Genomic DNA, 14,096 nt, shown 5'->3' on the forward strand with positions numbered 1-14,096 from the left:
ACTATGTGACTCTGGGCTAGTTACCTCTCTGAGGCTTCCTTTTCTAATCTACAATGGGTATAATATTAATACCTACCTCAAAGAATTGCTTGGGAGGATTGAAGACTCAGAAAAATTTTAGAAACAATTCAAGCTTACCTAAACAATAAGTTGTAGATTTGGAAACCTGACTCAGATGTGTTAACCGAGGTATTTCCTTTACCCCAGTTTCTAAGATGCCCAACCTCTTTGCATCTGCTTGGAAAAGATACACCTTTTGCTCCAATAAAATGCAAGATGTACATAGGATTTTCTCTTACTTCTGGCTAATCCTAATCTTATAGTAGGCCTCCATTGCTCAGTCATAGACTTCTGGAGCTCTGATTCAGAAATTTCCCAGATGGAGCCCAAAGATGTTGCCAGGCCATCGATCCTTAGCAGCTTCCTCCTCTTTCTCTCAGTTATGGGTGGGATTATGCCTAAAGATTCTCATTTGGCTAGGAAAGCCACATGAGGAGATATTTTCCTCTGGAGACCTGATTAATCTGCATTTGGCAAAAAGCAAGTAGGACTTACTTATGACAATCTGCATAAGTCCCCATACAAATTGCCATAGTTTCTGTACAGTGTGTGGAAGTTCTGCTAGGTTTTTTAGCCATGAAGAGTGGAGAAGAAAACACTGAAGTAATCACCAATGGTGCCTACCTTATGGTTGTAAAGCCCCTAGGGTCAGTAGACTGTTATCATTTTGCATCATAACAGGAAGTCACTTCCATGCACTTTTTGGTCTTCAATTATAAATATCAATACCAGTTTTCATTTGACTCCATAACTATGCTTTCTGCCACCTCATGACCATAACCAAATGCCATAGGGTTATTTCTCATATTGGGAAAAGATACCTGTTTCCTGGATACCTCCCTTTCCCCCTCCTCTCTTAATCTCAGAAACCAAGAGACCCACATAACAGAGATATTCCAGTTTTTAAAGAGTGATTTTGTGTGTGTGAAAATTAAGAGAAAAAGGTTCTAGGGGTATTGCTTCTCACCATGAAGGAGGTGGGGAAAACTACAACCATAATAGCCCAAAGGCAAATTTTCTTTAATGCTTAGTTTGGGCCAGTGCCTAGGACCTTTCCCTTAGGCCTTGCCCTGGGAAACAGGACTGAAGACAGCATAGGGTGTCAATTAGTCCTGAGTCATTAACAATCATATTGACCTCTACATGGGAAACTTCCTGTAAGTGCCAGTATGACAACCCTAAATGCAGGGTAGTTGATAGCATTAAGTCAAAGTTCCTGACACCCAGTAGCTACATAGAAGCAGGGACAAGGATGGAATTGGCAAGGGGGTGAGTTCCTTGAAAGGGGCCTTCCCCATAGTGAATTGTAGGTGACATTCAAAGCAACTAGATGCTTTTTTTGTACTAGAATTGAGCCCAGGGTTATTTAAACATTGAGCCATATCCCCAGCCTTTTATATATTTTATCTAAAGACATTGTTCTGAGTTGCTTAGGTTCTCCCTAAGTTGCTGAGGCTGGCTTTGAACTTGTGATCCTCCTGTCTCGGCCTCCTGAGCCACTGGGATTACAGGCATGTGCCACCACACCCAGCTGCAACTAGAGGCTTCTGAAAGAGGAAATTTAGATATATAGTTGAGTTAGAAATATCAAGACCAAGACAATTTTTTTCCCTGCCAGATATTTACCTGATGTCCTCTTTGAAGTGTTAGGAATGTAGATTCCTGGATTATTCTCTAAGACATTTTATGTTCTCTTTATCTGAGCACACACAGTTAAGAAGATGTTGCAGCATATTATTAATATCTTCCTGGTATGTAATCAAATTAAATTCAGTTATTTAAGAAAGCAAGACCGCAAAGCAATTTTTCATATTATTCTCAGGCCCAACTTGCCCTCTGTGGCTCTTCTTAAAGAGGCAGGTGCACCATCTCTTTTGATTGATGCTTTTTAACTTCCCAAACTTGGTCTTCAGTATGGGACCTCCCCTTCCCAGTTCTTAGAGTTCATAGACTAGCGTGGTTAAGAACACAGGCTATCAAGCTGGACAGACCTTTCAAATGCTTGCCCTGCCAATGAGAGAATTTGGGCCAATTACATCATCTCTCAAAGTTTGTTATCCTTATTATGTGAAATGGAGACCATGCTAGCAAATACCGCAAAGAATTGTGAAACTTAAAGACATACATCTATGGAGAGCTCCCCTTGACTGGCACATTGTAACCTTTAGTAAAAATTGTCATTATTTATAGTTACTATTATTGGAGCTGGTTTTGGAGATGGTCAATCTGGCCTCTTCTTAAGAGCCCTCAATAGAACCTGGTAGTAATAATGGAGCACTGGAGACCCTGATCTGGAGTAACTCAGAGGCAAAACTTGGGCAAGACTCCAGTGTTGCCATTTTCTTTGGCTACAATGTCTGAAGGCTCTACATCCTGAGTCTGGCAGAGCCTACAACAGAAACAAGCATGTTAACTTCACAAAAGAAAGAATCTTGTTTTGTTCATTGTTGTAGGCCCAGCTCCTAGGATTGGGCGTGACACATTGTAGATGCTTATCCCACATTTGTTTAAAATAAAATCAGGGATTCCAAACCACATCAAGAGGACCCTGGCAAGTACCAGTGCATTGAAGTCAAGTGTCCCGTCATCTTCAAACTGGGATTAACTAAGTTAGTTGGCCGAACTCATAAGAATATTTGAATGATCAATTTTTATTCCCTGAGGAAAACAGAACTAGATCTATAGATTTTCTTTCTTTTCTGTTTCCTTCTTCCCTCCTTCCCTCTTTCCTCCCTTTTTACCCTCCCTCCCTCCCTTCCTTTCTTTCTTCTTCTCTGTCTCTCTCTGTGCTGGGGATTGAACCCAGGGCTTCACACATGCTAAGCAAGTAGTCTACTACTGAGCTACTCCTGTAGTCCTAGGTCTATAGATTTTCTTTTAAAAATCCCAGAGAAATCAATATGGACAGAATTAAGACAAGGAACAAACAGTTAAGATCCAGTCTAGACAATTCCTGGAATAACAAGGGTGAGGATAGTAGTTTGGATGCCAATCCCAGATCATGACCCAAAGAGTCACCTCTACAAGAATTGAGCTTCCAAAGGCATGGCCAAAGTTCAAAGATCATAATGAAGAAAGATTTGTAGTTAGCATCTGTAATGAGATAACAGCAGTATTCGGTTTTGATCAAACAAGCAATGTGAAGTTTCTGTCTTTGGGCTTTGTCAAATGTGTGCAGCAACCCAGAGGATAGACTAAAGCTGTTAGTCTTTGATTTAAGTTGGTACTAGAAGTGAAGATAGATGGGTAGGGGATTGTTTCCTGGGCCTATCATTTGTTTTCTTTTCATTTCCTTTTTTTTTTTTTTTTTTTTTTTTTTTTTTGCGGGGGAGGGGATACTTCTTAGTCCTTTAGCAATTAAGGAACAAGAAAATGCCAGTAACTTAGGGGACAGCATGCATTCTAACTTTTCCCTTCCTTTCTCCCCCTTGTCAGATCCCTCCACTGCGCCCACGCCAGCCCAGTATCAGCCCACCTCTTATCCGTTCTGGCACAATTTCTAAGGACATGGAAGAAATCTCTGGTGATGATGAGCTACCTCCAAACCCACACATGAAGGCTTCATCACACAAGATCTTGGGAGCAAAGAAGGTATTAGACTCCTCCTGAGGGGCAGGTTGTGGGGATGGTAACCCATCAGAGACATAATTTATTCTTGTGTTCTTCTATTTTCTCCTGCTGTAGCTAAACAGTAGGGGGACAGTTAGACTGATTGTGTGAAGGGACTGCCATTCTTAACTTTTTGATTTGTATGGTGGTTTACATTTCCTATCCAATTCTATAAACCAAACAATGACCATTATAATTCATAAGCAATGGAGGACAGTATGTCAGAAAAAAATAGTTAACAGATGTTCTTGGTTATTTTGTCAAAATAAAAATATACATGTTTAAGGGAAGCAAATCCTATACACTTTTAAATCCAAACAATATATCTCAAAATTCAGGACATGTAGCATTGTTAGATAGACACATATCCATATGAAAAATCAGCTGAAACATAAGACAGCCTGAGTGTATGCATTTCTTATGTTTAGGTTTCTCAAAAATATAATATCCATCAAGAATTGGAAAATTAATGGATTCTGCCCATATCCTTACTTCCATTCTCAAATTAATGTGTGTTTAGTTTAGTTGGTTGTGGAACTTGGAAGGGCTTTTGAAGCGATATAGGGTTTAGAACACTTAACTTTGGAAACCACAAAGTAAACAGAAACATAATTTATAATAAAGATAATTGACCAATCAGAACAAAACTCTTATCTTGATGTTAAAAGAGAAGCAGCCTTCAGTTATATATATCAAAAAATTAGGTTAGGACCAAAGTTAAAGCACAAACTGGTAGTAGGTAGATGGATGCTCATTGATTTATGGAGTCAGGTTATGACTAGAGGAAGAGTGTCACTGAGTCAGATGAGTTGGGATGAACAATCTAAAATTCAACTGGAAGGATCGAATTAGATAACAGTTTTTGTGGAAAGATCCAGATACCAAATTTACCATTTTAACCATTTTATTATTTTTAACCATTTTTATAAACACATATTGATTGTACAAATTAATGAGTTTCACTGTGATATTTCCATGCATGTATATATCATGAATTGGTCCTGTCTACCTTCCCTTCTCTCTTGTTCTTCATCATTTCTCCCCCTTCTCTCTCTCCCCACTCCCATGAGCCTCTTGTAGTTACTAATAGTCCCTTTCTTACATTCAGGTCATCTTGTTTATGTTTAAATATATGCAATACTTATCTTTCTGTGTCTGACTTATTTTGCTTAACATGATGTCCTCCACACATTCTACATTTTCCTGCAAAAGACAAGATTTTATTCTTCTTTTTGGTTGAATAATACTCCATTGTGTATATATACATCATATTTTCTTTATCCATTCATCTAGGCTGTATCTTGACTATTGTGAATAGTGCTGCAATAACATAATAAACCTGAGTATCTCTTTTGTATGATAATTTCATTCCCTTAGGTATATACCTAGGGGCGGTTGATCATATGAAAGTACTCCTTTCAGATTTTTGAGGAACCCCTATACTGTTTTCAATTGTGGCTGTAATAATTTACATTCCCATCAATAGTATATAAAGATTCCTTTTTCTTCACATCCTTGCTGGCAATTGTTATTTTTTGCTTTCTTGATAATAGCCAGTCTGATGGGTGAGATCACATCTCAATGAAGTTTTGATTTGCATTTGCCTGGCTAAAACTGTTCTCATAGACTTATTAGCCAATTGTATTTTTTTCTTTTGAGAAGTGTTTATTCAGGTCATTGGCCTATTTTGTACTGGATTACTTTTTTCTTAAAGTTTCTTTTAATTCATTATATATTCTATATATTAATTCTGTCAGATTAATAACAGGTAAAAGATTTTCTCCCATTCTGTAGATTGTCTCTTTTCTCCATTGATTGTTTCTTTAGCTGAAAAGCCTTTTAATTTTATGTTATCCCACTTGTCAATTCTTGTTTTTGTTTCCTGAAATATTGGAATCCTATTCAAGAAATTGTTACCTGCCAATATTTTGAAGTGTTTCTCTTATGTTTTTTTCTAGAAGTTTCAAATCTTGCATTAAGGCCTTTGATCAATTTTGAGTTGATTTTTATACAGGGTAAGAGAGAGGGATCTAGTTTCAATCTTCTGCAAGTGAATATACAATCTCCCCAGCTCCGTTTGCTGAAGAGGCTGTTTTTTCTCCAATGCATGTGTTTGGTACCTTTCTAGAGAATCAGTTGACTGAAGATGCATGAATTTATTTCTGGGTCTTCTATTCTGTTTCCTTGATTTGAGGTCTATTTTTATGTCAATACCATACTGTTTTTGTTAACATGGCTCTGCAGTATGTTTTGAAATCAGGTATTGTGAAGCCTTCAACATTGCTCTTTTTGCTCTGTATTGCTTTGACTATTCAGGATCTTTTGTGCTTCCATATGAACTTTAGGATTGTTTTTTCCAGTTCTGTGAAGAATGTTGTTGATATTTCATTGAGGATTCATTGAATCTGTAGATTGCTTTAGGTAAAATGGACATTTTAACAGTATTGGTTCTCTCAATCCATGAGCATGGGAGGTCTTTCCACCTTCTAGTGTGTTCTTCAATTACTTTCTTCAGTATTTTTTGTCATTTTCATCGTAGAGTTCTTTCACATTCTTAGGTTTATTTCGAAGGCTTTTATTATTTTGGGGCTATTGTGAATGAGATTTCTTTCCTGAATTCTTTCTTTTCAAGTTCATTATTAGAGTATAGAAAAACTACTGATTATTGCATGTGGATTTTGTATCTTCTTAGTTTACTGAATTAATTTAACAGGTGCTGGATTTCCTTTTGAAAGAACCAAACAAATTCTGGAACTAGATAGGGGTGATGGCTGTACAACATTGTGAATGTACGTAATACCACTGAATTGCACACTTTAAAATGTTTTAAAAGGTAGGAGATCCAAGATAATGGGTTAGAGGCACATAGGGCTTTCCTGTTTCTACATGATATAGAACTAAAACAACAGGTATGTAGGTACAGATTGGGGTGGGGAGTCATAAGAGAGCTCTGGAGTTCAGCAGTAGAGACTCAGTGACTAGGTGAGACCCCCAAAATTGGACTATTAGAATAACGAGAGAAAGAGTGCCCAAGCACCACACACTTGGTGATTTGTCAGGGGAGGGAGAGTACCCTTTTGGTAAGGGGATGGGTGAAAGAGAGAGAATCCCAGTAATCTCCACAAGTGCAGAATCTGGCATTTTGAAAACATATAGTCTGAACAGATGGGAGTCCTGTGATTTGCATTGTGAACTGGCACTGGAGAACAAGTTGTCTACGTTTCCCAGCATATTCACATGGTGCCATAACCAGAAGCCATCTTGAGAAGGGTTCTATTTTCTGATCTTACTTAGAGAAGCCCCTGTATTTTTTTCTATCTCCAAGACCCAGTGATCTCTTCTGTGCACTGGATCAGTGGAGAGTTTTGGCCTGTGGGAGTGACTCTGAAACAAATCCACTGAAAATTCTATTTAGTGGGAAGTGCAAACTAAGATACAGAGGGAAATGGAAGGTGCTTCCCTCTAAAATTGATGGTTTGAGAGACTTGCTGTCAGAGCCCATGGAGAGAACAGACATGTATGATTGTGTATGGGATTCAAGTTTGGGGGGTCCGGGATTGTGGGCAGTAGATCACACAGAATTTATTAAGTGGTGACTCTCCATTTCTGCCTCCCATTAGCCCCTGACAACAACTCATTTTATTTCTGCTTCTGTATTTTCCTGTCCTGTGTATTTCATATAAATTTAATCATATGATATGTAGCCTCTGTGTCTGGCATCTTTCAAGTTTTTGAGGTTCATCCATATTGTAACATGTATCAGAACTTCATTCCTATTTATTTATAAATAATATGCCCTTGTATGGATGCACTACTTTCTGTTTAACCATTCATTCATTGACTATACAGAATATATCCCACCCATCTTTTGACTATTGTGAATAGTGCTGTTATGGTATTATGAACATTCATATAAAAGCTTTTGTTTGAACCTGTTTTCAATTTTGGGGGTACATAACTATGAGTGGAATTGGTGAAATATATGACAATTATATATTTAACTTTTTGAAGAACCACCAATCTGTTTCCTGGCACTATATCACTTTACATTACATTCCCACCAGCAGTGTATGAGGGTTTCAGTCTCTCGATATTTTGGATAATACTTGTGATTTCCTTTATTTTAAATTGTAGCCATGCTAGTGGGTGTGAAGTAGTATCTCATTGTGGTTTTGACTGCTTTTGATTGAATTTACCTAGTGACTAACAATGCTAAGCAGCTCTCCATGTGCTTGTTAACCATTGTGTATCTTTTTGGAGGAATGTCTATTCAAGCACTTTGCCCATTATTAATCGGGTTGTCTTTTTGTTGTTGAATTGTAAGAGTTCTTTGTATATTCTGAATACTAGACTCTTATCAGATATGTGAGTTGCAAATACTGTGGTTTCTCCCTTCTGTGAGTTGTCTTTTAACTCTCTTGATGGTGTTCTGTGATGAACAACTTTAAAAACTTTTTTTGATGAAGTTTAATTTTGTCCATTAGTTCTTTTGATATCCATGCTTTTAGTGTCACATCTAATTATATGATCTAAGATCATGAAGATTTACCCCTGTGTTTTCTTGTAAGAGTTTTATAGCTTTAGGTCTTATATAGGTCTTTGGTCCATTTTGACTTAATTTTTGTATGGTGTGAGATAAGTGTGCAACTTTATTATTGTGTATGTGGATACAGTTTCCCCAGCACCACTGTTGAAAAGATTATTCTTTTCCCACTGAATTCCTTGGCACTCTTGTTGAAAATCAGTTGTTCATAGACAAATGGGTTTATTTCTGAATTCTTAGTGCTGTTTCCATTGTAATGGTAAATGTGTTAGTCAGCTTTTCATTACTGTGACAAAGTACCTGAGAAGAACAACTTAAGGGAGAAAAGATTTATTTGGGCTCAGAGTTTCAGAGTTTTCAGTCCATGGTTCCTTAGCCCCATCACTATGGGCTTGAGCTGAGGCAGAAAATCACTGTGAGGATGATGTGGCAGAACAAAGCTATTCACCTTATGGCAGACAAGAAGCAGAAAGAGAAAAAGGAAGGGTCCAGGAACAAAATATGCTCTTCAAAGGCACACCCCCAATGACCCACCTCTTCCAACTAGGCCCTAACTCCCAAAAAATCTACCACCTCCTGGTAGTGCTGCTGGCCGGGTACCAAGACTTCAACACATGAGGCTTTGGGGGATATTCCATAACCAAACTATAACAGCTAATTAAGAGCCATTTTATATTGCTGCAAGGTTGCTTCCTTCTCATCGTGTCTCTTGAGTTACCTCTGATGGCTTGCTCCATAATTCATCTTTATTTTTTTTACAAAAAATCTCTGAAGTCCAGAACAATCTTTTTTTAAATCTTTTCATATATCAAAGGAGAGCAAGATGACCCCTCCTAAGCATTGCATAGAAATTTGCAGTTTACAAAGCGATTTTGCACATAGAGGTACATTCAATTCTTTCAATAACTCTGTAAGGTGGATAGGAAAGATAGACTTATTCCCATTTTATATTTTAAAAATCTCTGAGGTTCAGAGAGGTGAAATGTCTTGGCCTAGACCACAGGACCAGTCAGTGCCAGAGGAGGCAGGGAGGAAGTGAAGATGAGACTTGAACCCAGAATTCCTGCTCCTATTCAGAACACTTTTCATTCAATCATGCGATTCTTAGCATTTATGTAAATATGTAAAACTAATGCCTAGCAATAGAAGCAGCATTGTTTATTAACCAATACAATGGAATAACTGACAGCTACTTAAACTCTAATGTTTAAATACCAGGTAATATTTTTTGAGACTTCCTTTTATGAAAGGCACTGTGCTAAGCACATTGCATGAATCATTTCATTTAATATTTGCAATAGCACACCAAAGTAGATATTGCTATTATCCCCATTTTACATATATAGGAACTGAGGATCAAAGAAGTTGGGGAATTTCTTAAAGGTCAAAGAGCCAATCTATGGTATGGCTAGGATCTCAAATTCAATTCCAAAGTCCATGTAGTGTGTATGTGTGTGTGCAGTGCTAAGGATTGAACCCAGGACCTCATGCAGGTAGTTATGCACATGCTCTATTACTGAGCTACACTCCCAGCCCCCCCCCAACTGGGAGTGTAGCTCAGTAATAGAGCATGTGCATAACTACCTGCATTTTTTTAATATAAGTTAATTTATTTATTTTTATATAAGTTAATGCATTTATTTTTCTATATAAGTTAAGACATTACAAACTTCAGAGAGGGGGATGGGAGGGGGGCTGCAGGGAATATCTGAAATTCCACCTCCTGGAACTTCGAGTTGCAAAAATGTTGCAAAGGATTTTGAGCAAAGTAGCAGCTGCATAAGCACTCTCAGGAATGGCTACATTAGCTAATTTGATACACCCAGAGAATTAAAATCTCAACAGCCAGTATGGGGTTTCATACCCTGTGCCAGTACTTCCTGGCACAGAAGCCTCTCCCCAAGAACAACTTTTCCCACCAAAAAATGCTTCTGCTGGAGACTTCCCAAGACTATGTACCATTCCAGCTTTTGACTGAACCCAGTTTCCTGGCATTCCAGGCTCACATCCCCCCAGATAGTTTCAGAGTGTATTTATCCCCGGGGTGGCAGCCTTTTTGCTGACTGTTGGATGAAAGCTGGGCCTACGTGGCCTCCAGGTAATGCTCATGCATAACAGCCAGGGTTTTCCTTTGTCCCAACAAGACAGCTGTCCTGCTCACTCTCCTTCCTCAAGTGTTTCCCTATCAACAGGAAAGCAAGTGGGGAAACTCTAGCATCATACCACAGAAAGGGAAGATATTAAAAGGATGACCAAAGGGTAAATTATTGACTGAACTACTTTGTGCTGGGTGGAGGTACTTGAAAGAAGGAAAACATGGAGACAAAATGTGTTTTAATTTTCCAAAGAGCTGCCCTTACCCCAGCAAACAGCAAAGGAGTGTATGGCCACCTAACACCCAGTAGAAAGGATCTCTTCTGATCCATGGCTCAACCATGTTCTCTCTTCAGGAAGATTCTGAGTTAGTAGGAACAGGCTGATGTTGAGGCAAAAGGAGCTCATTTAACTCCAGCGTTTAATTAGAAGTTGTCTGTGCTAAATTCCTTCTAAAATGCAGGAGAATTGGAAAAATTTCAGCCTTCCTTAATAATATGCACATTTGGTACAGAGAGGATGTGTTGGCTGTCAGAGTATAGGAAGGGAGGAATGGGGTTGCAGAAGTTGGGGAAGGAGTAGAGAAAAGACTTCCATTTCCTCTACTCACTTTTTTTCAGTCTTTCCAGGAAGGGTTCAATTTTCTTTTCCTGGGTAACTATACAATCCTGGGGTTGGCTCCTGTGGTCACTTCTCTAGCCTTAACCAGTAGGGCCGAGGGAGAGGGAAGCACCTAATAAGCTCTACTTCCCAGAGGGAATCCATGTATTTCTGGCTCCTATTCTAAGACAATTGATGAGATTGCTTAGGAACTTCCTGAACTTCTTTTTTTCTATGTTGCATAAGAAGTTTTTAAAATTTGTTCTTTTTAGATATACATGACAGGAGAGTATATTTTGATGTATTTATCCATACATGGAGTATAACTTATTCTAATTAGGATCCCATTCTTGTGGTGTACAAGATGGTGAGATTCACTGTGGTGTTTTATATATGAACCTAGGATAGTTATGTCAGATTCATGCTACTGTCTTTCTTATTTCCATCCCCTCCCTTCCTTTCATTCTCCTCGTCTAATCCACTGAACTTCAATTCTTCCCCTTCCACCCTTGATGTGTATTAGCATCTGAATATCAGAGAGACCATTCAACCTTTGGTTTTTGGGTTGGCTTATTTCACTTAGCATGATAGCCTCCAGATCCATCCATTTTCTTGTAAAAGTTTTATTCTTTTTTATGACAAAGTAATATTCCATTATGTATATATACCACATTTTCTTTACCCATTCATCTGTTTAGGGACACCACTGTTGGTTCCATAGTTAAGCTATTGTGAATTGAGCAGCTATAAACATTGATGTGACTGCATTATTGTAGTGTGCTGATTTTAAGTCCTTTTGGTATATATCAGGGCATGGGATAATTGGGTCAAATTGTTGTTCCATTCCAAGTTTTCTGAGGACTCTCCATACTGCTTTCCATAATAGTATCACCAATTTGCAGTCCCATCAGCAATGGATGAGTGTACCCTTTCCCCCACATCCTCACCAGCATTTATTGTTATCTGTATTCTTGTTAATTTCCATTCTGACTGGAGTGAGATGAAATCTCAGTGTAGTTTTTATTTGCATTTCTCTAATTGCTAGAGATGTTGAATATTTTTTCATATATTTTTTACCGATTGTTTTAGTCAGTTTTTTTGCTGCTGTGACTAAAACACCTGACCAGAACATGGTTTTAGTGATTTCCATCCATAGATAGCCCAATAGCCCGCTCCATTCCTCAGGGCTCAAGGTGAGGCTAAACATCATGGAGAAAGTGTGTGGAAGAGGGAAGCAGCTCACATGATGATTAGAAAACAGAGAGAGAGAGAGAGAGAGAGAGAGAGAGAGAGAGAGAGAGAGAGAGAGTGAGAGAACTCACCAGATACAAAATATATACCCTAAAGGGTGTCCCCAATTCCCACCTCCTCCAGGCACACCCTACCACTTCAGTTACCACTCAGTTAATCCCATCAGGGATTAATTCACTGATTGGGTTAAGACTCTCACAACCCAATCATTTCTCCTCTCAATCTTCTTGCATTGTTTCACACATGAGCTTTTGGGGGTCACCTCACATCCAAACCATAGCACCAATTACTTATACTTCTTCTTCTGTGATGTGTCTGTTCAGTTCCTTTTCCCATTTATTAATGGGGTTATTTGGGGTTATGTTATGGTGTTAAGTTTTTTGAGTTCTTTATATATCCTAGAGATTAATGCTCTGAGATACAGGTGACAAAGATTTTCTCCCACTCTGTAGGCTCTCTCTTCACATTCTTTAATGTTTCCTTTGCTGAGAAGAAGCTTTTTAGTTTGCTATCATCCAATTTATTGATTCTTGATTTTACTTCTTGCACTTTAGGAGTCTCTTTGAGGAAGTTGGTTTCTAAGACAATATGATGTCTACATTTTCTTCCAGTAGATGTAGGGTTTCTGGTCTAACATCTAGGTTTTTTATGCACTCTGAGTTGATTTTTGTGCAGTCTGAGAGATGTGGGTTTGATTTCATTCTGCTACATATGGATTTCCAGTTTTCCCAGCACCATTTGTTGAAGAGGCTATCTTTTCTCCAATGAATGTTTATGGTGCTTTTGTCTAGTATGAGGTAACTATATGTATGTGGGTTTGTCTCTCTGTCTTCTATTATGGAACTTTCTGTACTTCCATTGAACATGTGAAGCTTTCTCTTTATACTAGAGCACTAGGCAGTAGTTCTCAACTCTGGTCTCAGAAGGCTCACTTGGAGAGTCTTTTGAGCCATTTTGATGCCCTTCCCTGATATTATTATTTATTAAGTCTTTTTGTTTTGTTTTGCTTTGCTTTGCTTTGCTTTGTTTTTGGCACAGGAGTTAACTCAGGGCGTTGTGCATGCTAAGCATTGGGCCTTGGTATATCACCTAAATGTGCTTTTCAGCCCCCCATCCCAGGTGATTTTACTTTTTGTGTGTTCACAGAATTACTATCCAGAGTTTCATAAATCATATAAATACTTTATTTAAGCCATTGGTGAATTTAAGGAAAGTCATACAATATATGTTTATGTCATATCTGTATGACATACTATAAACCCAACAATAGAGATCCTGGTGGGGCTATTTTGAATCACAAGTCTGATCTTGAGTTCCATAGCCAAACAACTTTACTGTCTAGTTTTAAACCCAGGTTTCAGATTAGATGTGGCTCTGTGTTTAGATTGATGTCCAGAGATTCCTTAATGAGAATCGAGCAAACACAGTGAGAATATTTCCTCATTCAGTTTCATGGACTCTTGGCTCAGGCTGTGACTGAGAACAGATAAGCTCTTGTTTGCACACACCCAATCTGGAAATAGACACATCTTTACTGAGTCTGATTTTTCTGTTTTAAGGTAGAATGAGTTTCCCTAGAGTAAGTGATGCTTTCATCTATAGTGTTTATACCATAAGGTTTGGAAGGCCAACTGCTTTGAAGGTATTTCTTTATTAAACATATTTTTTCTTGTGGTCTAGGCATCATAAATTAGCTTTCATACAGATCAAGTTGCATTTTAGGGTTTCCAGACCTCCTTGTATTTCTCCTTCTTTCTTCACTTGAAACTAGTGAGGTCTCAGACAGAATAAAGTGATACAGGGAACAAAGGAGATTGCTTTGACAACTTCTCAGCATGGCTGGTGGAAGCTTTGAACACAACTAATTTGCTAATTCCAAAAAAGCATTTATTTAGCAGCTACTATGTACCAAGCAAAATTTAAGGTACCAGAGATAAGA

At 38.3% G+C, this 14,096-nt stretch overlaps 1 protein-coding gene across 1 annotated transcript in view; it reads left to right on the forward strand.

Moving 5' to 3' along the window:
• The window catches only part of KIAA1210, a gene marked incomplete at both ends in the record, with an annotated part of 50,502 nt that overhangs the window by 13,777 nt on the left and 22,629 nt on the right, over nucleotides 1-14,096 (forward strand). Inside the window, one exon of the mRNA XM_079124226.1 lies at nucleotides 3,496-3,651. Within this exon, the coding sequence (XP_078980352.1) occupies nucleotides 3,496-3,651 (156 nt within the window). The remainder of the gene's footprint in view (nucleotides 1-3,495; nucleotides 3,652-14,096) is intronic.

The sequence above is a fragment of the Sciurus vulgaris genome (genome assembly GCF_902686455.1).
Source record: "Sciurus vulgaris genome assembly, chromosome: X".
In the NCBI taxonomy this organism is placed as follows: Eukaryota; Metazoa; Chordata; class Mammalia; order Rodentia; family Sciuridae; genus Sciurus; species Sciurus vulgaris.